The following is a 24457-nucleotide window of genomic DNA, read 5'->3' on the forward strand; positions in this document are numbered from 1 at the left end:
CTCTGTGATACACCTCTGAAGATGCCAGCCTCAGATGCAAGCAAAACATTAGGAACAAGATCTACCAGATCACGGCCACACAGCCCAGAAAACCAACCACAACCAGATGACTGTGTAAATTAGGACCAGTCTCTCTCTCTCTCTTAGCCTAACTTACCTCACAAGGTTGTTGTGAGGTTAAAGTGGAGGAAGGGAAAACAATATAAGTAACCTGATTTATCTCAGAATAATTTCTAAACTACTATGTGCTAACTTCTGTTAAAACTACAGTAACTGTAGTGGTTGTCAAATTACAACTGTTCTCAATCTTGGCCATTATAATTCCTTCATCGTAATTTGATTCAAATTTATTTGCTTTTTTCAGTCCTGTTTATTTCAGATTAATCAGCTTCTGCAAATTGTAACTTTATGTAAGAACAACATTTCCTTCTTTCTATTGATGCCTGAAAATTGATAAAAGTTATTCAATCCAAAATTCATGTGATTTCTAATGGATAATGCTCTAGGGAACTAGAAACTGGCAACATGCTCTCAATCTAGAAAATTATTACTCCTCCTAACACCTCATATCTATACTCAACAAGCTTTAACGTAACATAAATCAACAAATCTTCCAACATGTATTGCATATGATACAATTACACTGTATATGTTACCTTATGACTTAGGGCCTTTCCATCTCCTAGTGGCTTGCCAGACAAGGTTTCAAACAGGTAAATAACTACATGAAAAAAGATAATGGATTAGAAACAAATCTGTGAATGTTTTGACACAGCTTCCACCAAAATCTGAACAGAGGCAAAAAGCAAATGGAAATATAATTCGGAGCAATATAATTCGGAGCAATGCTGTACTCTTGGGCATGTACCTCATAAAGTGCATGACATTAAGGTTACATCTATCCTGGAAAATACAGGGTTGCATTTAACCTGTAACTGTAGTTCATTGAGTGGATTCCTGTGCAGGCACACATTGAGTCCACGCATAAGCGCAGCCAGCCATGCAGAGGCGTATTGGCATAAAACAGTGCCTGGGGGCAAGATCTTGTTTTTGCGGTCCTTGCCCCCATGCCCCTGGCCTCCGATAGAGGCGGGGGTGCGCAAAAACAAGGCCTTGCCTGCGGCAGGCTCCTGGCCTGGCCCCGGCTGCTGCCGGCTCCCCAACTTCTATCGGAGGCTGCGGCTGCTTGCAGCTTACCAGGAGGAGCATATCTTGAAAAGTGCCAAACCCTTCTTCGAAGCTGTTCTCAGAAAGGACATAACAGTGATAGTCAGCAAACCTAGGCCAATTATAACAAGAAAAACAAAAACAAATTCTGTAGTCAGCATGAGTGACATAGTATCCTTCTAACCACTGTGGTGGCCAAAGCAGGACGGAGGGAAATTGTACTCTTCTCCCTCTTGTCAAGTGACTTTCCTGTCTTCAGCATGGGGGAAGGGGAGTGAGAGCATTTCTAGTCAGCTAGTTAGCACTCAAAAGCTTTCTATTCAACCATGGCTGGACTGCACAGCGAACTCACGAAAATGAACTTTATTTTCCAGCCTTGATCACAGTGGGGGTTGATTTATGCATCCATGAGGTTCTCCGCTGAAAATTCAGTTCCCAGGCCCAAGAGTCTTGATTCAGATTAGTATTAGAGTGCACAGAGAATGGGGGCTAATGCCCCCCCCCCATTTTCCTAACCTGAAATGCCTTGTGGAACTGATATTCACCACACTGAAGGAACTTCCATGTACTGTGGCTACATGTAAGTTCTTCAATGGAGCAAACAGCAAATTCCCAGGCAAATTCGACTCTGGAAAACAACATAGACAGGACAAGCAGCTCCCTTCTCCCTATACACTGTAGTTCCCAAACCAAATCAGGCCACTATATGCCTAGGAATCCCAGTTCAGAACTCCATGACTACCACCGCTGACAGTCTGTGACAACGAGAGAGGTGGAACCGGCTGTCTGTACAGGAAGACAGCCCGATTTCTTGACACTAAACCTTTAACAGTTGGACAAATATATGGGTTGGAGGCAATGCTATAACAACATGGAAAAACATAAATGTTATATAAATTCAGCAAACACCTATAGGAATTGTAAAATAATGATTAATTCCAAACACATTTTTGACACGACATGCAAAATCCAGCTTATGTCATTTATCTTCCATTTGGCGTACACGTTTAAATTTAAAACTCTTCCATTTGCATTTCAGTATAATGTCATGAGCTTCTTTCAGAAGGATACAGGATATTGGTTTGCGGTCACTGGTTATATTGGCAGGAAAAACGATGTTATGAGAACAGGTGCTGTTCTGATGTTGTTGGTTGCATATGAAAAGGAAAAAGAAGGGCTACGTCCAGCGTTAGTTTGAGCCAGCTGTATAAACACAGGAAAATAACTTGCGACTTGAGATAATGCTGTGCTCTCTCTTTTTGATGTAAGGTTTTCCTTGTCATTGTTGTTGCTTATATCTTTACTAAAACCAACCAGTTACTATCACAATTTTTTAAACAAAATATCAAGAACATATATAAACCACCATAGCAAGGTGGAGCAAATATGATCACAGGGTAAAAAGAGGTTTCTCTTGTCATCCTTTGCAGTTCATGTAGTTATCAAAATGGAGAAAGGCAGCAAAGAACTTTAAAAAGGAAAAAAAAACATTTTAACCTTTTTAATCCCCATGCAACACTCACAAAAGATTTCCATTTGATGCAAATATTTAATAAACGACCTTACCAACTAAATTGAGTGTCTCTTCAGTTCAGGCTAAATTTTATCATACTGCACAATGAATAGCCAGAAGCTGATAGAGACAGTCCATACCTTAATGGACTGTGAAGGACCAGCAAAAAAAGTCCAAAGATATACAGTTTCCCTGGACAAACATGTTTAATAAAAGAAGAGAATGCCTCTGGTTCTAAAAAAACTTTTTTCATTTGATATTTGTTTGGGAACTGGGCTTGAAAGAAAGACTTATAAATCACCCATGTAGGAATTGATTAAAGAAGGGGTCTGCCACCTTTTTGAGTCTGAAGGCACCTTTGGAATTCTGAACCAGAGTGCTGGATGCAACCACAAACTGGTTGCCACGGAAAGCAGCCTCAACTGCAAAATGGCTGCCAAAGGAGGTGAAGCCAACCACAAAACTCAACATCAAGGAATAAGGTATGCCTAACTCTACCAGTAACTCTTCAACATTTCAAGAAGCTGTTGTGTTTAACAGGATGCCTTTTAAAATGGACATATTGTTTTAAAATATTTTCTTGCATACACACAAGCTTATCTTCAGTCACACAGTGTAAATGCTTGTGCTGTCAAAGCAGTAGCTGCTCAATTTTTTTTTCAAAATAGGCACAGTCAATTAGAAGCCCTGCCGGGTAAAAACTCAGCTGTCCTCTTTCTAAAACATTTGACTAGGAAGAGTGTTGGTGGGCACCATGGTACTCATGGATACCACACAGCAGACCATGATTTAGAGGAGATGTATCGAAGGAAAAATTCAGACTGCTTTTGATATCTCTGGAGAATTGAGGAATCAATTTTTGAATGGCTCGCATTCTGGATAGAATCTGTTTTTGGTAGAATCTAGAACTGCCCCAATGAATTCAACAGGATGTGTAGGGTGCAACTGGAACTTTTCAAAGTTGATTACAAATGCCAATCTGTTGAAAATGTCCATGGCTAAGTCCAGGTTGGACTGCAATATTTGGAAGGAGGAACCCACAAAGCGCTACCACAACTGAAACACAGTTGGTAAAAACCCATGGAGCTGTTGCTAAACCAAAAGTTATAACAGTATACTCGTGGTATTTTCCTTCACATTCAAACCTCAACAACTTTCTGTTTGACTCATGGATGGAAATATGTCTCCTTTAAATCTAGAACTGCACACCAACAGTGTTGTGATGGCAAAGGAAAGATGTCAGTGAGAGATAACATTCTGAATCTAAATACCTTGAGGTGTTTATTTAATTGCTTGAAATTCAAATGGTAGGTCTCTTTCCAACTCCTTTTTAATCAGTAATATAATACCAGAAGTAAAAACCCTTAACAGGAATAGGTGAGGGTAGCTTCCTCACGGCACTCTTCAGAGCAACCTTTGTGGCCAAAAGAGGTACAGTTGTGTTATGTGGAAGAGGTGGAAGTACACAATGAGGTCTGGCTTTGAACTGTAACTGATAACCAAACTTTATATGTAGAACCCAAGTATCATTGGGAATGAATGACTAAAAGTTATCAAATTTAGACAATCTGTCGGAGAACTGTCTGCTATGCACTAGTCATGGAAGCAATTTTCCCCTCAACTGGTCCCTTGGAGAATGTGGGACCTGTCTGCCCTTCTGCCTCTGTTGAAGCTGCTTTCCCCTAATTTTGGGGAAAATACTGCTGGTGATAACCCTGATACGGCTATATCTCACTGTTAAGGCATACACTATGCATGTAGAAGACTGAGGATTCAATTCCTGGTATTTCTATTTAAGTTTCTAATCAATTGGCCATGCTGGCAGGGGCTGATGGGAATTGTAGTTCATGAACATCTGGAGGGCCGCAGGTTGCAGACCCCTGGGCTAGAGTAGGTCACTGCTTGAGTTTTGGAGAACCACTGACAGTCTGTTCAACCAGTAATTGACGAGATACAACATTGCCTTTCCTCAATATGAAGAAAATTTCTATATTTACCCTCCAGTTACAATGATCCACTTCTAGATAAAGATGGAGCTGAATGGTTCCCTGATAGTTGGTTCCCTGATAGTTGTAATCTTAGCATGTCTCTGGAACTGGGAGGCCTTGTAAGTGCTGGATACAACTACCCCATATGCACAAAGTCCTCAGAGAACATAACCTGACCCAACACACAGCCTGCAATGTCCAGGTGACACAGGTGGCCAGAAGGCCTTTTTTTTTTTTTTTTTTTACCTTTGGCTGGTTTGATCAGTAAAACTGCTTCTGGAAAAATCAGTCCTCAGAGAACGTAACCTGACCAAACACACAACCACCATCACACACAACTTGGTAGCATCCATTTTCAACTACTATGTATTTTCCATAGGGCTGCCTTTCCAGACAGTTTGGCAACTTTAACTTAGCATGCAATGAATATTTATTTATTGGATTTTTTTCACCACCCTTCTCTGGGAGGTTCAGGGCAATTTCCATATTCTGATAAAGTAATACAGAATCATGATACTTTTAAGCTCATCCTATAAAATACATTTGAATTTAAAACATAAACTCCATACAACTACTACAAGCTGTCGATCAGTTAATGCCCAAGTCCCTCCTTCTACCTCAGAAAATCATTTAGTGGGGGTGGGACCCCTGCAGATGGAACAGGGAAGAAGAGGGAAAGGAGAGAGAAAAAGATGAGATTTTGTGAAAGAAAAAAGGACAGGAAAAAAGGGGAGGGAAAAGAGGGGCAGTTAATAACTATTGGCTATGACGAGCATATTACCCCTGTGCTGTGCAAACTAATCTGGCTTCCATTTTGTTGCAGGAACAACTACAGCTGACGTTTGTCTAGCAGGATCCCACATAAAGGCTTTCCTGGCAACCACCACAGAAATTTTGGAACTTTATTTCCCTTCTCTTGCTGCTTGCCTTTTTGACACTAGTTACAGTTCAGGAAGGCCTCTTCTATTTAATTTCCCACTATTGTTTTGCTTATTTTTAAAGTGTGTGTGTTTTTTTACATGAATATTTTTTCTGTCGTGCCACCATGTGGGCACTTCTTTTATTACTGAGCGGTTGTCTCTGCCTTTGTCTTCTTTGTGCAGTTGGCTCATCTTTTATCTGGGGCTGCTGAAGAGTCTGCAAGCTGGACTGCATCTGGCTCAGCCTTGGCTGGCAGGGAAGGGCTTAGCTCTGTTACTTGCAACTCCACTCAAGGAGCCAGTTTCTGGTCTATGGTGCTGTCTGGCTCTGCATCTGATTCTTTAGTCTCCCAGGGGCTGAATCATGACACTTGTTTTCTATATTTTAATTGTTGTAAGCCTCTTTGAGTGTTTTTAATAGAAAGGCTGCCGATAAATGTATTAAACAAACGAACAAACAGACAGACAGACAGACAGACAGACAAATAAAAAGGAAGAAAGGAAGAAAGAAAGAAAGAAAGAAAGAAAGAAAGAAAGAAAGAAAGAAAGAAAGAAAGAAAGAAAGAAAGAAAGAAAGAAAGAAAGAAAGAAAGAAAGAAGAGTAGTAGTAGTTTGCATTTATACCCCACCCTTCTCTCCTGTAAGGAGACTCAAGGTGGCTTACAAGCTCCTTCTCTTCCTCTCCCCACAACAGACACCTTGTAAGGTAGGGTGGAGCTGAGAGAAGAACTGCGACTACCCCAAGGTCACCCAGCAGGAATGTAGGAGGGCAGAAATACATCTGGTTCACCAGATAAGCCTCCACCACTCAGATGGAGGGGGGGGGGATCTAACCGAGTTCTCCAGATTAGAATCCACCTGCTCTTAACCACTACACCACGCTCGCTCTGGGGATAAGCTATCTATCCCAGCAACCACTATTGTGAAATGGTACTAGTTCCAATTTGGTTTTAAAATCTTACCCTAGCTTTATAGGAAAAAAAGTTACTTTCAACAAGTATTTACTTAGAAAAAAATAAATTTTATTTAAAATGTTAATGCTTAATGACTACGGACATACCTTTCTCATCTGATTTATCTCTTACTGCTAAGGTATCATTGCTCAAAGAAACCGTTTGAGCATTCAGGATATCTGTTCCCATTCCTGGAAACTTAGGAGAGGAAATTAAACGTCCTTCATAGGAATATAGATAGATTCCTCCACCATCTACAAGAAGAAAATGCCTACAAACAAACAAACATAATTAACTGATTAACAATTTGCAGAGAATGCTATTTATGTAATGGTTGAAATTAATCTATCATTTTGTATGAAATACTCATGCTATTTTCAAGCGTTATTTAGATAAAACATAAAAATGCACTTTCAACCCACTTTCTCAATTGTCTGCAAGTGGATTTGGCTATTCTGCACAGCTGCAAAGTACATTGGAAGTGGATTGAAAGTGTGTTATTTTGCATGTGTGGAAGGGGCCTTACACCTGAATTACCATTAATCATATTCACCCAAAGTTCCCATTTAATTTAGTCTTGAATGAAGCAAAAATCCTGTCTAACTTTCACCACAATACTGTTGTGTAAGCCACGGTGATGAAAAAGTTTTTATATCCTGCTATAAGGAGTTTTAAATTGGCTTACAATCACCTTCTCCCCACACACAGCACACATCTTCTGCAGGAGGTGGAGCTGAGACGATTCTGAGAGAACTGTGACTAGCTCGAGGTCACCCTGCAGGCTTCATGTGGAGGAGGGGGGAATCGGACCCAGTTCTCCAGCTTAGAGTCTGCCTCTTAATCACCACATGATGCTGGCTCTCAATGAGATGAAATTTGGTTTCAAAATGGGAGATGATGAGAAGTTCCAACTGATTTTGGTTAGTTCCTAACTGTTTAAACAATATGCTACAGCAAAAGGCGACAATGCCGCAGCATCCTTAATCAGGCTTAGCTAGGAAACTACTTCCCAGTAAGCATCATTGGAAGTCAGGGCTGACAATTACATATTTGTCCAAACATTAATAAAAGTCTAGCTATGTCAAGTAATGTAATAAGCAAATTACCTTTCTGCTTGCAAAATTAAACTGACAGTTCCTTCTTTGAGGTCAAAGATTAATGGAGTATTCCAGTTCTTAGTTCTAAAAAAAGGGTAGAAGCAATACACATTAAAATACCAATAATAAAAGATGCAGTTCAGATACACATTTTATAGTTTGATCCTAGGTAGTTATATCTTTCGGAGCCCACTGAAGGGAATACCGTATATACTCAGGTATAAGTCGACCCGCATATAAGTCGAGGCACCTAATTTTACCACAAAAAACTGGGAAAACTTATTGACTCGCGTATAAGTCGAGGGTGGGAAATGCAGCATCAATTGAGGCATCAGTAGGTTAAATGTTTATGAATATTTATTTCAAAGAAAAACAGTAAACTGGCTCTGTAAATGGAAAAGAGGGTCAACAAGAACAATATGGTATCAACAATAACTTTAAAAGTACAAAACCCTTAGCTCAACCAGCAACCAAGCTAAAACACAAGAGTTAAAATCCTTCAAAACTGGATTCCTCATCATCATCTGTATGTCCAAATGTAACCCAACTTAGATTTTAAGAGGGATATTATCAGAAATGAAAAATCTACTATTAGCTTCCATTGTAAACAATGGGGGATGGGGCATCCCCTTTGGGGGTCAATAACTTTGGATCCCCAGACCCAAACTTCACCAAACCTGGCTGGTATCATAAAGAGATTCTCCTGATGAGACCAGCCAGGTTTGGTGAAGTTTGGTTCAGAGGGTCCAAAGTTATGGACCCTCAAAAGGGTAGCCCCATCTACTAATAGCTCCCATTGAAAACAATGGGGAATGGGGGCACCTCCTTTGGGGATCCATAACATTGGACCCCCTGAACCAGACTTTACCAAACTTGGCTGGTATCATCAGGAGAGTCTTCTGAGGGTACCCTGAAATTTTGGTGCCTCTAGCATAAAAACTGCGCCCCCTGCTGGCTGGCAAAGTAAAAACACAAAAAAAATTAATGACCGGCATATAAGTCGAGGGGAGCTTTTTCAGCATTAAAAATGTGCTGAAAAATTCGACTTATACATGAGTATATATGGTAACTGAAATGGCTAAAGCAAACCTATGTCATGATTTCAAAAGATACAGAAAGCAGATAAACATATATCTTCCAGAAAGCTTCTTTGTACATCGGGTTGAATGCAGTTGACTTTTTGACACAGTCTTGTCCAATTCCCCTTACGACAGCCCCAGCCCCTCATCTTTGTTCCATATAAGTCCCATGGGCCATTTCCCTACTGAGAAGTTAAAGCCGGATGCAACCAGGTTTCAAAAGAAACTGCACCTTTTCATCACGGTTTCACCCTCCCCACTGCAGCGTGTGTGAAATGAGGACATCGATGTCTACAACGATTTCAAAAAGTGCAGCAATCCCCATAATTATTCCTCGTCCTGATTGGCTGTTGCACTGTATTGGTGCGGGAATTTTTAAAAAACTTTTTTTTGCACAGCTATGTCACCACAAGCAAGGACGTGGGTATGGGGGGGTTTCTCGGGTTGATTTTTTTGGGTATTTTTAAGTGTTGTTGGCCTGCAGAGGGTGCAGTTTTTAGGCTAGAAGCACCAAAATTGCAGGGATTTGTTGGGAGATTCACCTGATGATGCCACCCAGGTTTGGTGAGGTTTGGTTTAGGGGGTCCAAAGTTATGGACTTCCAAAGAGGGTGCCCTCATTGTTTCCAATGATAGCTAATAGGAAATGGGGGCTAAACCTTTGAGGGCCCATAACATTGGACCCTCTGAACCAAACTTCACGAAACCTCTGTAGTCTCATCAAAAGAGTCTCCTAAAGATACCCTGAAAGTTTGGTGCTGCTAGCTTAACAATTTCACCCCTGACAGCAGGCACCCCCCAAATTTCCCCAGATTCTCCTTTTAAATCCACCCCCCTTCAGCATGGATTTAAAGAGAGAATCTGAGGTCCTCAGTTTGAACATTGAAAGTGATGCTATTTCAGGGTGGGGGAGAATCAACCCCAAAACAGGATCACTTTCAATGTTATTTTAACTGGGGACCCCAGATTATTCCTTTAAGGTGGATTTAAAAGGAGAATCTGGGCTTTCTAGTTTAAACACCATTGAAAGTGATGCTGTTTGGGGTGGATTCAGGCATCACAGTGGCTGCCCATGGGAGGCACGCACAAAACTCAGATTTTGCACCAGACTCCATTTTTCCTAGCTACGCCTCTGCCCGAAGGGGAGGGCAGAAGGGACTGCCGGCTGCAAGCCCAGCTGGTGGGGAAGGGCAGGGTGGGCAGGGCAGGGGAGTCTGCCATCCCTGGCCTTGGAGAACTGATTTTATAAGCACTGAGGCTGGGGGTAGGTGGGGGTGGTGGCCACACACCCGAATCCACCCATTAAAAATCTATACCTACGTCACTGACCACACGCATGCATAGATAGAATGGTAGCTGTTTTTCGTGCTATGTTTATGCGCGGCTTTGGCATTCTTTACCCCGTGCTGGCACAAAAGTCTAATTTTAGTTAACAATTGGCACAGAAATCATGTTCCACATAGCCACGTTTCAACATAGCCTCTGCTGGCGTGAAACAAAAGAAAAAGGGCTTCACGCACAGCCCACTGCGCTCTGATTGGCTGGAAGGTACCACGTCACTCCCAATGGCGGGAAAACAAACCTACATTCAACCCCTGATCCTCCCCACTGATCCGGCTTCGGTGTGTGTTTTTTAAAAAGGTGTGCTTCCATGCAGGTTCTTAGAAAACGTGATAAGGGGGGGAGAGGGAATGCCAGAACCGGGATGAATCTGTGTTTTGCAGTTAAGCAGTGGGGAGTTCTTGCTCAAACTTTGGTATTTCGCGTGAGTATCACATGATTAATTGACAGTGGGGAACCGACCATGATCTCTAGAATTGCCTTTTTTGGTGGTTGAAGGGGATATTACCAGCTGAAAAACTGGTTGGATCCAACCCATTATTTCACATTTCTTAACATCATACAAAAGCTAGTTACAACTGAGATGATTCAGAAGTATACACATATGCACAAGATGTGTATGCCTACTAAAAAATTGTTGAGGTTCCCTTGAAGCAGCTCTCTCACACCACAAAAACAGTGTTTAAAAATCCTCAAGTTTAAAAAAAGTAGTTCATGGGTTTGGCACCAGGGATGCTTAAAGGGAAACCAAAATAATGCACAGTTGCACCAAGAGAGATCTTGTTAAGCACTAGCATATGGCTTTACTCTGAAGGTTTCTCCGTCATGCTAAAACAAATGAACCCAGCCAATTCCATGTGCAATTATGAAAAGTTTATGGCGTTCCGTTAAATTTATGGAACATACACCCATTAAAGAATGGATGCTTCCCAAATCAACTCATGTAGAAGCTATTAGGAATACAGTTAACATTTCTGCCATTTATCAAACAGATTAGATGACTCAAATAATGTCTCATTAATTCAAGCTGCTTACGAGAATATGTAACACTGTAGAGATGTTGAAACTACTAAATGCCCATAGTTCAAAGAGGCTTTAATGACTCTGTCACGGAATTCCAGTAAATCCACGGCATCATTAAGTACATTACGAACCTAATGGAAACAAAGGACTACGGTTAAAATATAAATAATTGATAAAACAGAAACAGCACAAAATATTAGGTTCTCAGGTCTCAAAAGTCTACACAGATGACTAAAAAAGAAATAAAAATGATCAGGTGTTTGTATCCATCAAACTTACACATTACTATGACATAATGTTGGTGATTAATGCCTTTCTAATTGACTGACTAAAGACATTTGGATCAATTCATTTTAAAGGAGCCCTGCTTGTGTCAGGGGGAGGGGTATAAATAAAATGAAATACATAAAATAAACCTAGCAGAACTTAATACGTTTAAAGCATTGGGTTGGATCCTACCAGCTCTTCTGTTGGCACAAGAAGGAGGAAGAGCCCATTCTGAACTTTCAACAACCTACACCAGGGACCATGAAAACCATATGGATAATAAAAAACTGGATTCAACTACAGCGAGAGAACAACTGGCCAGGATCGTTTTCCTTACACCAGCCAAAAAGCTAGAAGGCTTTTAACTTTATGTTTATCTTTGTTAATAACTATAACATGAAATTAACAGTAAAGCAGAATATGATTGAACAGATAAAAACGTCAATACACATCATTACCATGTGGCCTTAAATCCAAATGTATACAGAATTCATGCAAACAGTTGATATCAACAATTAAAATATCAGCAATGAAAGCTGCAGGCTAAGTTAGCTGCTATGTATTTTTCCAGTTCCCATGATGATTAAATCAGGCTAAGACGCTCTCTGGAGACATTACAGGCCACAGATTACCCATACCTTTCCACTGATACATAGAGTGCAATAAATGAATGCTGGCCCTGTTGCTAACTGGAATTGGGAGACCCTAACATGTCCCCTCCTGCAACAGGCTATGGTCTGCTGTGAGAAGGCACAATCTGTGTTCATGGGTGTGGTTTGTTCACACCAGGCTCTGTGCATGTGTGTGCTTTTCTTATACTTAGCTTTATGGCTGGATCTTGGCAAAAGTGCATAGCTATCCTTGTCTGGCTCCAGTGTGATATGCACATGGCCTGTGGACCTTGCCAGTCCACACAATGACAAACACGAAGATTCATTTAATGAGACGCAGCTTCACAGAAACAGTTCACGCTAGCTTTGCAGGAGAATTTTTCAGGCACAAGATGCATAATTTAAAAGCAGAGAACCTGGATCACCAGCCAGGAGAGCTGACAGAATCATACTGAATGTACTAGATAGCTGTTTGTGAGAAATCTTCATGGAAAGTTGACATCTGGGAAACGAAAGCCATACAAAGGGGAAAGGTTTTTCTCTGTCTTGTATAAGGAAGTACAATTGATCATTCATGGGTTGGAACTTTGCTAAACTATTCATTAGCAGTAAACCAGGACAGGGCCACTAGGGATCTAATAAGCTTTGCTGTTCTACTTACAGAACCATATAAAAGTGATGAGATAACAGGCTGATTACGCATGGGACACTTTCCTTGGGCCTCTCCTCTGAGCAGTGGGCTCTCCTTGCGTTTCTGTTTACACACAAGGAAGCAGCCCAGAACCTGCAGCACAGTTTGCCCAGTTTCAGGTTCCAGCCTCTCCATTGGATGAACAGATCTGTGTCTGGGAAGCAAAGGGGAGGGGGGAAGTGGGAGGGGTGGACTCGAAGCCTTGCGTTAAAAGGGCAGACGAAACCCCCAAATTAGGAGGAGGGGCTGGCATGGAACTCTTTCCCTTTGCAAGGAATGAATGAAAACTGGAAAAGAGCACTCTGAGCAACAGAAGGACAGGGGGCTGCAGGGGGTCTCAGCACTGGCGGTGGCAAAACTCGGCTTGGGAATAACTTTTTGCACGTTGAGTGGGTGCGGGACTGAGAAAGCGCCTCATTTCTCAAATGCCAGTCGCCACTGGGCAAAGCATAGCCAGGGAGTGTTTATTTCAATGGTACTTTGTTGTCCTCCCTCTTCCAGCACACTAAGGAATTGCCTTTTTGGTACACCCACCAACAAACAAACCAACATGCCCTCCAGAAATAACATTGGTCTTACCTGTGAAGGAGACTTCTCCATTGAGCAATGGATGACATCTGGGTTATTGTCAGCTACCATTCAGGAAGGCAGGGGTTAAATAAAAACTTCCCAGGCTCCTCTCTGTGCTGCGGCTCCGCCCCGTCTCCTGTGCTCCAGTTCTGGCTTCTCCACAAAGCAGCATTCCGCCTCTCAAAAGATTCTCTGCAAAAAACTTGACCTTATAATGTTCCAACTCGCTTCCAATGTGCAAATAAGAAAAAACCATGGAAGTCATTAACAAAGGCCTTATGGAGTCTAAATAACAAGGGGCTCTGAACTAATAAGCCTAAGACGGGAAGAAACCTCCTGGGTCATTAATCAAAACAGAAACCAATTATTAACTGTATAATCAACTAACTAATCTTGGAGCAGGATGACGACCAATGGGAGGGCAGATGTCATCCATTGCTCAATGGAGAAGTCTCCTTCACAGGTAAGACCAATGTTATTTCTCCATTGAGCAGGATGACATCTGGAGTGGAACTCCCCTAGCAGTATCAGATAGATTTACAGGGTGGGGTCAAAATCCTCTCCTAATGACATGCTGCAGGACTCTCTATCGTCCATAATCAGCATCGGCAGTGTGCTTGAAAACGCTCAGCCTATATAGTGCCTAACGAAGGTGGGATAAGGAGGACCAGGTTGCTGCTCTGCATATTTCCTCCACTAGTATCGCTATTGTTAAAGAGCCAGACATTGGTGGAAGCATTGCCCGGTTGACGGAGTGTGCCGGTGGATCCCTACTGGAACCGACAGCTTTTGTTCCTTTTGTAAGCCCCGCATTGATGCATTCCCTCAAGCCACTTACTGGATTGGAAGGGGCTGGATAATTTCTGACCTCTGTCGTGATTGGAAGTGGATATGAACATGGAATCTGATCTCCTTGGAATTCCCTGAGTTCCTGATTATTAAGAGAAGGCTTTTAAGGTTCGCCTCATATCTAATGTGTGCCAATACACCTCCTTAGGGTGTTTTGGGTTGGGACAAAAGGTGGGTGAAGGAAAATTTCCTGTTTTCCTGCTTGAAAAGCGTGGAGTTGACCTTTGGAATGAAGGTAGGGTCAATACGTAGCACCACCTTGTCCTTATGAAAGACACACAATGGGGAGTTTCATGGAAAGGGCAGCTTCAGCTCTAGAAACCCTTCTAAGCTGAAGTGATGGCTACCAAGAAAACAGCCTTCATGCTAAGCGTGCTTTAAGGGAAATCTCCATGATGGGCTCAAATGGTTTCTTGGTCAGGGCTTGCTAAATACTCATATGCAGTCTCCATGTATTGGGAAAATGATGGTTGACCGGGTTTATCTTTCAGTGTAGCACCCCTAAGGAATTTAACTATGTGTGGGTGTGAAGTGGAGTATGCCCCTCCAGTCTGGGTAATACAGACGTGAGGGCTGCCATTTGCCTACGTGAAAGTTATTAGCTCTAGGGCCTGATTCCATGCCGTCCTGTAGAAAACTTAAAATGTCCCTGATCCTAGGTTCTGTAGGAGTCACTCTCTTCCTCCAGCACCACCTAACAAAAGCCTTCCAGGTAGTGTTGTAAATTCTTTTGGTGGAAGATTTCCTGGAGGCCATTATGGTGTCGAGGACGGCTTTGGAGTATCCCTGAGCCTCTAGCTGTCGCCTTTCAATCTCCAGGCGGTCAAGTTGAGACGTTCTGGTTCCGGGTGGAAATTGGGTCCCTGTTGCAGGAGGTCCCTGTGCAGAGGGAGTCTCAAGGGTTTGCGTGCCGACATCTGTAATATGTTGGTGAACCAAGGTCGTCTGAGCCACCACGGTGCTACCAATATGACATCTGCCCTCTCTTCCCTGATCTTTCGGAGGAGTCTGGGGATCATGGGGAAGGGAGGGAAGGCGTACAGGATTCCTTGAGGCCAACTGGAGGATAAGGCATCCGTATTCTCCGCTTCCGGGTGATGGAATCGAGACATGAATCTGGGGAGCTGTTTGTTCAGATTGGAGGCGAAGAGGTCCAAGATTGGAGCTCCCAGGGCATGAGCTATCATCAGGAAAATTTCCTTCTTTAGTCTCCGCTCCCCTGGATGAATGCTCTGTCTGCTCAGCCAATCTGCTTGAACATTTAGATTCCCCTGAATATGTTCGGATTTGATGGAGAGCACATGAGTCTCTGCCCACTGAAAGATCAGGAGGGCTTCCTTCTGCAGCTCTGCAGATCTGGACCCCCCCTGCCTGTTCAGGTAAGACTTCGCCGTTGTGTTATCTGTCCTGATCGGCACGTGTGACCCCCTCAGGAGGTGTTGAAAGTGGCTCAAAGCCAACCGGATCGCTCTTAGTTCCAGCACATTGATGTGAAGTGCTGATTCCTGGGCTGACCAAGTCCCTTGAATGGGAATTCCCTCTAGAGTAGCTTTCCAGCCTAGAAGGCTTGCGTCTGAGAATACCTGTTTGGTGGTTGCAATCCAAAACACAAGTCCCAGATTTAGGTTGGATGGTTTCATCCACCATAGTAGACTGACCTTGACTGGTCTTGGAATCACTACTTCTCTGTGGCTTTTGTGAGCGATGAGATCCTGGAAGGGGCGAAGGAACCTGTAGTGGTCTGGATCTGAACCTTCCCCACTGAATTGCCTTTGATAATGCCACCATGAGGCCCATCAAGCTTGCTAGAGAAAGCAGCGAGCATTTGTGTTTGTGCAGAACTTGGTTGATTTTGGCTTTCATAATCAGTTGTTTCTTTGGAGGGACCAGAATCTTGCAGGTGGAGGTGTCTATGGTGAAACCCAGGTGTTCCAGTCTCCGTGAGGGATTTAAGGAACTCTTGGCCCGATTGACGAGAAAACCATGGATTTCTAAAGTCCGGATGGTTTCCTGAGTGTGTTGTTCTGCTTGGGTCGAGGAGTCCGAACGAATCAGGATATCGTCGAGGTAAGGGTGAATCCTGATGCCTCTTTCCCTGAGAAGTACGATCAGGTTGATGAGGAGCTTTGAAAAAACTTGGGGGGGGCAGTGCATAGTCCAAATGGAAGTGCTCTGAATTGGAAGTGTTCTTTCCCCACTCCAAACCTCAGGAATCTGCGATGGCTCTCGAAGATGGGAATGTGGAGATATGCCTCTGACAAATCTATGGAGGTGAGGAATTCGCCTGGTTGAAGCGAGTCTGCGATGGACCTCAGAGTTTCCATTCTGAAATGTTTCAGCCTTACGAAGCTGTTGACATACTTCAGGTCTAGGATTGGTCGCCACTCCCCAGTTTTCTTGGGAACCGTGAACAGTATGGAGTATACTCCTCGTCCCCTCTGTTCTTGTGGCACCGGCTCCACCGCCTCTATATTTAGTAGATGTGCGATGGCTTCTAGTTTTCTGGCTCTTTTTTCCGGAATTCTGGACAGCGGAGACATGATAAATCGGCTTGGGGGTAGAGACATGAATTCTATTACGCACCCTGAAGAGACTATTTCCAGGGACCAGGCGTCTGCGTGAGAGGCTTGACAAGTTTGGTGAAACTTTTGGAGCCTGCCCCCCACTGCATTGTTGTTGGCGTCATGCCTTGGGTTGTCGATTGTCCTGCTGGTATCGGTCAGGGAACGACCCCTTCTTGGAAGTAAAACCTTTTTTGAATTGTTGTCTTCCCTGGTTCCAGTATGGGCAATGAAAATTGTCTCTTTTAAATTGACTGGTGCTCTGCTGGGGTCGAAAAAAGGACTGAGAAGATGGCTTCTTGTCAAGGCCACGAGCCTGTTTTGGGAGATGTTTAGGTTTCTCCTTAGGATCGACCAGGAACTCATTGAGTTCTTCTCCAAAAAGCTTGTGTCCGTGGAAGGAACATTCGGAAACCATGGTTTTAGAACGCCAGTCGGTCTGCCATGCTCGTAACCAGAGTAGCTGACGTGTGGCCACTGAAGAGGCCAAAGAACGGGCCGAGAAGGTGACTGCATCTAAGGTGGCGTCGGCCGCAAAGCTGGCTGCTTTGAGCATTCTGTTCACTCCTTCTATGGCTTTGGTCTCAGTAGGGGGTATCAATTCCAGAACCTTTCTTGCCCATACTATGGAGGCTCTGGATACAATGGAGGCTGTAGCCGATGCTCTAATGGCCATGGCTGTCGCTTCGTGTGTTCTTTTGCAGAATTGATCAGATCTTCTATCCTGCATGTCCTTGATCTGGCCTCTGCCATCCTTGGACACCATGCCTGAGGACTGTAAGGCTGCCACTGGACCATCTATAATGGGAACTTGTAAGATGTTGTTAGCATAAGCAGGTAAATCGTACAGTTTACGCAAATAATTGGGGCACCTTTTGTTGGCTGCGGGCTTGTCCCATTGATTAGTGACCTGAGTTTCAAAGTATTCTGGGAATGGGAAAACCCTTTTGGAATCAGGGTGAGGTGGGAAGAATTCGCCGTCACCCTTGTGCAGAGAAGTGGATTTACGTTTAGAAGACCCTTCACTGCTTTTGGCTTCTCCAAGGTGCAAGGCAGCAACAGATTTGGAGAGCAAATAATGGTAGTCTTCAATCTTAAATAGGCGGGAGGATTGCTCAGTGACCTGCATCTCCTCTAAATCCTCCTGATCAGAGAGTAACTCCCCCTCTTCCTTACCCTGGGTCTCAGAATCTGAGGAGTCCACAGTGGGTACAGGGATTAGTTTTGGCTTTTTGGGAGCAGCCTTGATTTGCCAGGCAGAGCCAGCCCTTTTATTTTCTCTAACGGAGTCCTTAGAGGTTGAGGGGGACAGAAATTCATCTGTGATCTATAGAGGGTTAACATCTCCTCTCTCATTACTGCCTTTTCCTGCTGAAAGGCGCCCTTAATGAAGGCAAAAATTTCAGTCTTTAAATCCCCTAAGTAAATCTTACCACTCTCTTCAGGATTTGAAGCCTCCTCCTGTTCTGTTTGAGCCATTAAGCAGTCCTGACTCGGTACACCAGAGCGCATTGGACTGTTGGAGGGAGTGGCAGAACCGCCGTCCACCATTTTGCGCGCCTTTTCATTTCGGCGCGAAGGCTCACTCCTCTGGTGACTGGCTGCTCTGCCCAGATTCTCCTGGGACCTTTGGCTGCCTTCGCTGTCCTCCTCAGAGGACAGAAGCTTTTCTCCCCGAGGCATGAAGAGGAGAGGAGGAGGGATCGAAGTATCAATTGCTCACCGATTCAAGCTGTTAGGCAATCTGCCGGTCAGTACGGTGGCGATGGGAGTGCTCAGCCGCTTGAGAGGAAGGCTTAATAAACTCCCGGTGAAATTTAGAATCAAACAGTTGATATAACGTCCCAAAAAAATGGAAAAAATGGTGGCTCTAAAAGCCACCATGCCTGCTCTTCCTAAGGCAGGGAACAAACTGGAGCACAGGAGACGGGGCGGAGCCGCAGCACAGAGAGGAGCCTGGGAAGTTTTTATTTAACCCCTGCCTTCCTGAATGGTAGCTGACAATAACCCAGATGTCATCCTGCTCAATGGAGAACAGAAGTTTTGCCAGTTGACAGAGAGAAGCTTGCACTGTTCCCTGCAAAAGTCCTCTCTGTTAATACATCAGCATGGAGGCAGGGCGGGGGTGAAGACGGGCAAAGCAGCTGCCAGTGGGTGGAGGGAAGATCTCTGCAGCAAAGCTGTGCTCACTGGCAGATCTTTGTGCTCTGGTGGCGGAGCAAAATTAAAATAGTGTAAGAAGTGGTCTCGCTTGCCGCAGGGAACATGAAAAGTGAAAGTGGGGCGTGAAGAAATATGCCTGTACAAGAAACCTCGCTGCAATGGACATTCTCCCCCACCAAGCAGCAAACGTATTTAGCGTAATCAGCCACAGCTACTTTACAGTGGGGAAAAATGCCACACTGACCTTGCTTCTCTCTTGCTTTCAAACTAAAAGCATAAGCGGATTCTTTTAATATCTTCAAACAACCCCAATCCAAGAATCTAAATGTATGCACTTGCAGGATTCATAGGGTCATTCACTTTCAGTGCTGGTGAAGACTTTGCAGTACACCTATCTCATGACGCTTCACAAACTAAAAATAGCTGAAGCTTTAGGGATTACCAGACCGGATCATCAGTTACGATTCGATGTCTGGGAATGAATGCAAAAAATATGAATTTTTACCTGCCAATTTGTCTTCTATATTCCCAGACACTGACTCATAACATCCCACCCAGTGGACAGATGGCCGACATAGAATTTCTGTTGTTGAAAGTTTTCTCATCAGCATCGAAGAAGACTTCACTTCAGGCCAAAAGATACTCAGCTGCCTAATTATAGATTTGAGAGCCTAATGTTGGGCACCCAAACTGAAAAGCCTGATTTGAACTCTAATAACTGACAGTATAATTAAGAAAACTTGTAACAACAGAAAATGTATATTATCTTTCTGTCATCTGGGTGGCTTGTTATGAGTCAGTGTCTGGTCGGTCAGAATATGTAGCAGGTAAAAATACCCATTTATGCATTTGGGTTCATAAAGGGCTCTAGGGTTGTAAATTTAGACCATGACATGTTAAAAAAAGCCTACGTTTATAATTTCTGCATATTTTGGGATCTTTTTCACTTTCAATAATGAAAGTCTTAAAAGCCTAAGGCTTGATGTCAGGTATTTCAAAACTCTAAAGAATCTGATCGTAGCCATATAAGAGTTAAAAGTCTGTAATTTTCATGGTCAAAAGAGATGAAGTGAAGCATCTAGTGGTAAAGCAACTCACAATAGATATATTTACCTCGCTGGAAACAAACTAACCTGGGACTGAAATATACTACACAGGAATTCAGTTAGGTTATACTTTGTCATGCGAGCCCAACTATTATACCAATTTTGAGATCAAAGAGAAAACAGATAACACTTGTTATCCCTACTTTTGGCTGAAAAATGTGTTCTACGGTAACAACCAACAATACTGCAGCTGCTGTGATGGTAAACCACAGCTGAATACAAGGTAGGTTGGGGGGAAAAAAGCCAAGAAACCCAGGCTACCTGTGCACAGACTATTATGCATTGCTTCTGCAGCTGTGCCTTCGTTGCCAGCTGCTTTAAAATAATCTCTAGCATAAACAAGACTTCTGATTTTGAATTTCCAGCCGTACAATAATTTAGGGTGCAGTTCACAGAGTTCTGATATCAAGGAAACATTCCTCACGTGAACAAGATCACAGCAGATCAGGAACAGGGGCAGGCGTCCATAAATACATTCGACCACATACTCATCTGACAGGAAGGAACAGTCTGAAAACCGTTAAACCTACCTAATTGTTGAAGAGGTCTCCTCTTGGATGTCTTACCTGATATGACAGTACTAATTCATTCAGCTCCTTTTATAATTGAAAAGAGTTATTCAGACTATCAATTGTTTTCTACAAGATCACAATTGTGAGCCACAGCTTGGATCCATGACCTAAATCTGCAGTGGCAAACCTATGGCACTCCAGATGTTCATGAACTACAACTCCCATCAGTTGGCCATGCTGGCAGGGGCTGATGGGAATTGTAGTCCATGAACATTTGGAGTGCCATAGGTTCGCCACCATTGACCTAAATAGATCTTCTTTTCCTTTTGCAGTTTCTTGTTCCCCTTGAAAAGATGCTCTGGAAGATGAAGGGAACCATGGTAACGTTTTAGGATGTGGTGTGGGGGCTGAGCTGGAGTGGAAACTTGGCCCCACGTCTTGCACAAACTTTGTTTTGAGCAAGATAATGGAGCTTTCCAACAGTTTCCCCTTCCTACTAGGACCTTTTGTGGCTACCTCATACTATCCTCTTACCTTCAGAAGCAGTTTTATGAAGAAAACTGGGGACGACAAATGGAAAGAATGAACTAGCAATGATCTTTTCCATGAACTGTGCTCTTTTTGCAGTAATTTTGATCTTATATAAGATCCAGATAAATATTTAGAAATATAGGAAATATTCTGCCACTCACAAAGTTTAAAACATTCGACACATACCTCCATAGTTCTTCTTTTAGTTAAAGTTATTTCAAAGTTTTTCCACACCCAGCGCTGTTCCACGACATGGGCAAAAATTACATGTCCGTTTCCACAAGCTCCAGCTAGTTGTGTGCCATCGATAGACCAAGCAATGTTAAACAGACTGCCAGTGTTTGGCTTCTCTAAAGCATAAGACCACTGCAAAAATATTTTTAGATTAAAAATTAATAAGTCTACTATAACTATTAAGAAGTCTACTATAAAATTAGCTCTTCTGTCTGAGATTATAATTTTGGCCTTGATTAAAAACCCTCTGGAAGAGACAGTTCCATTTCTTCATTTTGTTCAGTAACCAGATCAAGAGTGGTAAATAAATGTTAAATAGCATTTCTACACATAAACATACATGTGCAACCCAATACATGTACATATTCCTCAATGTTAGGCCTTGACAACATATTTGTGTACAGATAAATACATAAAAGGAACTAATATGTCATTCCCTTTGTCTGTTTTTTAAAAACATGTAACTCTTGTTATGAGAAGCATAATATTCTTGCAAAACCTTTTTGAAAGACATGAGAAGGTGGGGAAGAACATAGGAAGAGAAGAGTTCTCTTTGTGGTTTCTCTGCAGGTGTCTCCTTCTCAGAGCTACCGAACAACTGACATACATATGCACTCTCGTATACACATTTACTCTCCCCCTCCACACTGAGTGGGTACAAAAGATGCAATCTTTATGAATCGTATTTTAAACATGCAAAGGGAAAGGGTACTTTCCCTTTTGTAGTTAATTTTTTGGTTCTCCAACTATGAGAGCAACTGTAATCCGTCAGCATTAGACTATTCCAGAGGGGTAGCCAACCATGTTAAGTCTACCATAGCAAGAGATTTTAACATATTGTGATGTTTTGAATCTGAGACATTTATTATGGCATCAACTTTGATGTGGCCTTTCTACATTACGATTGTTGTGGAATACATATGCACGTTCCATTTCAGCCACAACAAAGAGGGGAATACCATAGAGTAGAGGGTGCTGGACTTCTGACTAGAGTCAGCTGAAATTAGGAATGCACTTTGGGGTGGGCTGGGAATGGCACACATAAGCTGTCTAGGCATTTGCTGCCTGCATGTCTATGCTGGTTACTTCCAGTATGCATTGCTTGCACTTTGGAAAATAAAGCAAATATTACCAAGCGTCCAGTGACCTATCATTCAAAGGAATCTAAATCTAGTCATTTCACCTCTGGAACTTCCCAACACTTGCAGTGGAGAGCATGTAATACATGATGCTAATTATCCTGTGTATAATGGGTGAGTAGTTGCTGTCATTTCAGGAGACAACTTTCCAGAAAGAAGGTGATAAGGATGTATACAAAAACATAGGTTTAACCCAGTTGGATGATGAACCAAGTGATTAAGGCAAGGAGTAAAATATATGGAGAAAATTCATCCAGATTTCCAGAGAAATCAATAATATGAATATACATGAGAGGTAATATGAACCATCGGAGCATTTGCCACAACAGTAGTATAAATAATGAACAACCTGCTGGAAAACTAAAAAATGAACCATGCTCTACCAAGTAATGCAATGGGTTACTTTGCTTTGTCAGTTTCCCAAGAAGTGTGCATTAATTTGTTGTCCAAAATTACAAATTCAAACCAGATAAACAGTCTGCTTTGTACATGGACTGCATTATGGCAACAAGGAAAGACAAGTAAAAAATGAGAAAGAGACTTGTTTCCAGTGCTACCGGTGGATTCTACTGTAACAAAATACTGAAACACTTGTTAGAATGAATACAAGGTACAATGGAAGTAACGGAGGAACACTATCCTTTCCTATACAGACTTATAGTTAAAAAAAATGTGCGTGACTGCACTTTTTGAATCCTCATTTTATTATAGGAGTTGTTATTGGCCATATCGGTGGTTGCCCAGTTACATTTGTTCACAGAAGCACGCAGGAGCAGTCCAAACACAATACAACTTTCACAATAGACTTTTCTCATACGAATGTCCTCAGATGGAAATATCTGTGTGGCTCTACTAAGCTACAGACTTTTTTGGTAAATGATGGATAACCTTCAAAGGAAGAATGAAGAATACAATGATCCTGACATACTTTCTTGCATTTCATTTTCCTGTTCTGTGACTATTTATGGTTTAATTATCAGATTTTGTAATATGGGTTCTAAAAACCGTGGCAAACTCTTGTGATTTAACAGTGAAGATATGCAGTATAATGAAGGAAAATGAGATTGGGGGCCAAATAATTACTACATTGCCCTACCAAGAATTTAGTGTAAATATTGAGCAGATGTGCTTGCAGACCACAGGGCAAACAAGCAAACAAGCACCTTTGTCCTCAATTATTGCTTCACGAAATCTACTTCACAAAAGCTGAAGCCAGCGAGGCACCTACATTCTACAGGTTTGATCTGGGTCAACAAATCTCCAGTCAGAGGTGTGGGGGCGGGGGGAATGGTGCCCAGGGCAACACCTGCTCCGGGCAAATTTCTCCTGAGCTGTTCATCTATAACATTTTCAGCATTGTTAACTATTCTTACACAGCTTGGGTCCCTGTTTAAATCACAATCTAGAATAAGCCTTGGTTTTAGGCAAGTAGGAACTTGTGATGCTTGTGCAGGGCGGAATCCCTTCTTCCTCTTAGCTACAGCTTCCTACCCACATTACTGCTGCTTCTACCACCTACCTCCATTGCCCCCCCTGCCAGCAAGCCTGGCACAGCTTTGTCCCTAGGAAACCTGATGGAGGTCCCTGTCTCTGCCAACAAGGCCAGCACATCTTCCCACAGCTTCCAGTGCCAATGAGCCCAGTTCAGGCCCAGTTTTTCCCAGCAAACCTGGCACAGCATCTGCTACTAGGCCTGCTGTGTCTCCTGCCTCTCACTGCAGTCCAAACCACTGTATCTTTCACCCAACAGCAACTCCAGTGCCACAAGGCCAGTCCAGGCAACGAAAGTGCTGGAGAGCACAAGACGATGCAAACTCAAAATGACTACAATCAATCATGATCTAGAATCAGTGTCAGAACGTATTCCTTGGAGATGACAACAGCAAAGCACAGTTTACGTCACTGCCACCATGTGTCCACAACGTACTGTCCAATGGAGCCCTTCTGAGCAGTGAATGGTCTCCTTCAATTATAGCTAGGCTGAAAGCATATTTGTGTAAGATTTTGGAGTGCATATTAATAGAACAACATCTGGATCCCTCAAATGAAACTTTTTGGCTCCTCCCCCAGAATAGCTGCATAAGAAACATTATGTGGCAACAGTGGTACTAACCATGCTCCATCAGATTTCAGGGCCAGTACC

The 24457-nt window shown here is 42.8% G+C and overlaps 1 protein-coding gene across 5 annotated transcripts in view; it reads right to left on the reverse strand.

Moving 5' to 3' along the window:
- IFT80 (intraflagellar transport 80) overlaps positions 1–24457 on the reverse strand; it is an 83826-nt gene that overhangs the window by 24036 nt on the left and 35333 nt on the right. For all 5 annotated transcript variants that reach the window (XR_007245269.1, XR_007245270.1, XM_048505864.1 and 2 more), the window contains 5 exons: positions 21128–21307; positions 11093–11211; positions 7648–7722; positions 6649–6812; positions 657–721 (listed from right to left, as the gene is read on the reverse strand). Coding sequence is in view for 3 of the 5 variants with exons in the window: in XM_048505864.1 (XP_048361821.1) it covers positions 657–721; positions 6649–6812; positions 7648–7722; positions 11093–11211; positions 21128–21307 (603 nt within the window). In the remaining 2 variants the exon portion in view is untranslated. The remainder of the gene's footprint in view (positions 1–656; positions 722–6648; positions 6813–7647; positions 7723–11092; positions 11212–21127; positions 21308–24457) is intronic.

Source organism: Sphaerodactylus townsendi, linkage group LG08, assembly GCF_021028975.2.
Source record: "Sphaerodactylus townsendi isolate TG3544 linkage group LG08, MPM_Stown_v2.3, whole genome shotgun sequence".
Taxonomy (NCBI): Eukaryota; Metazoa; Chordata; class Lepidosauria; order Squamata; family Sphaerodactylidae; genus Sphaerodactylus; species Sphaerodactylus townsendi.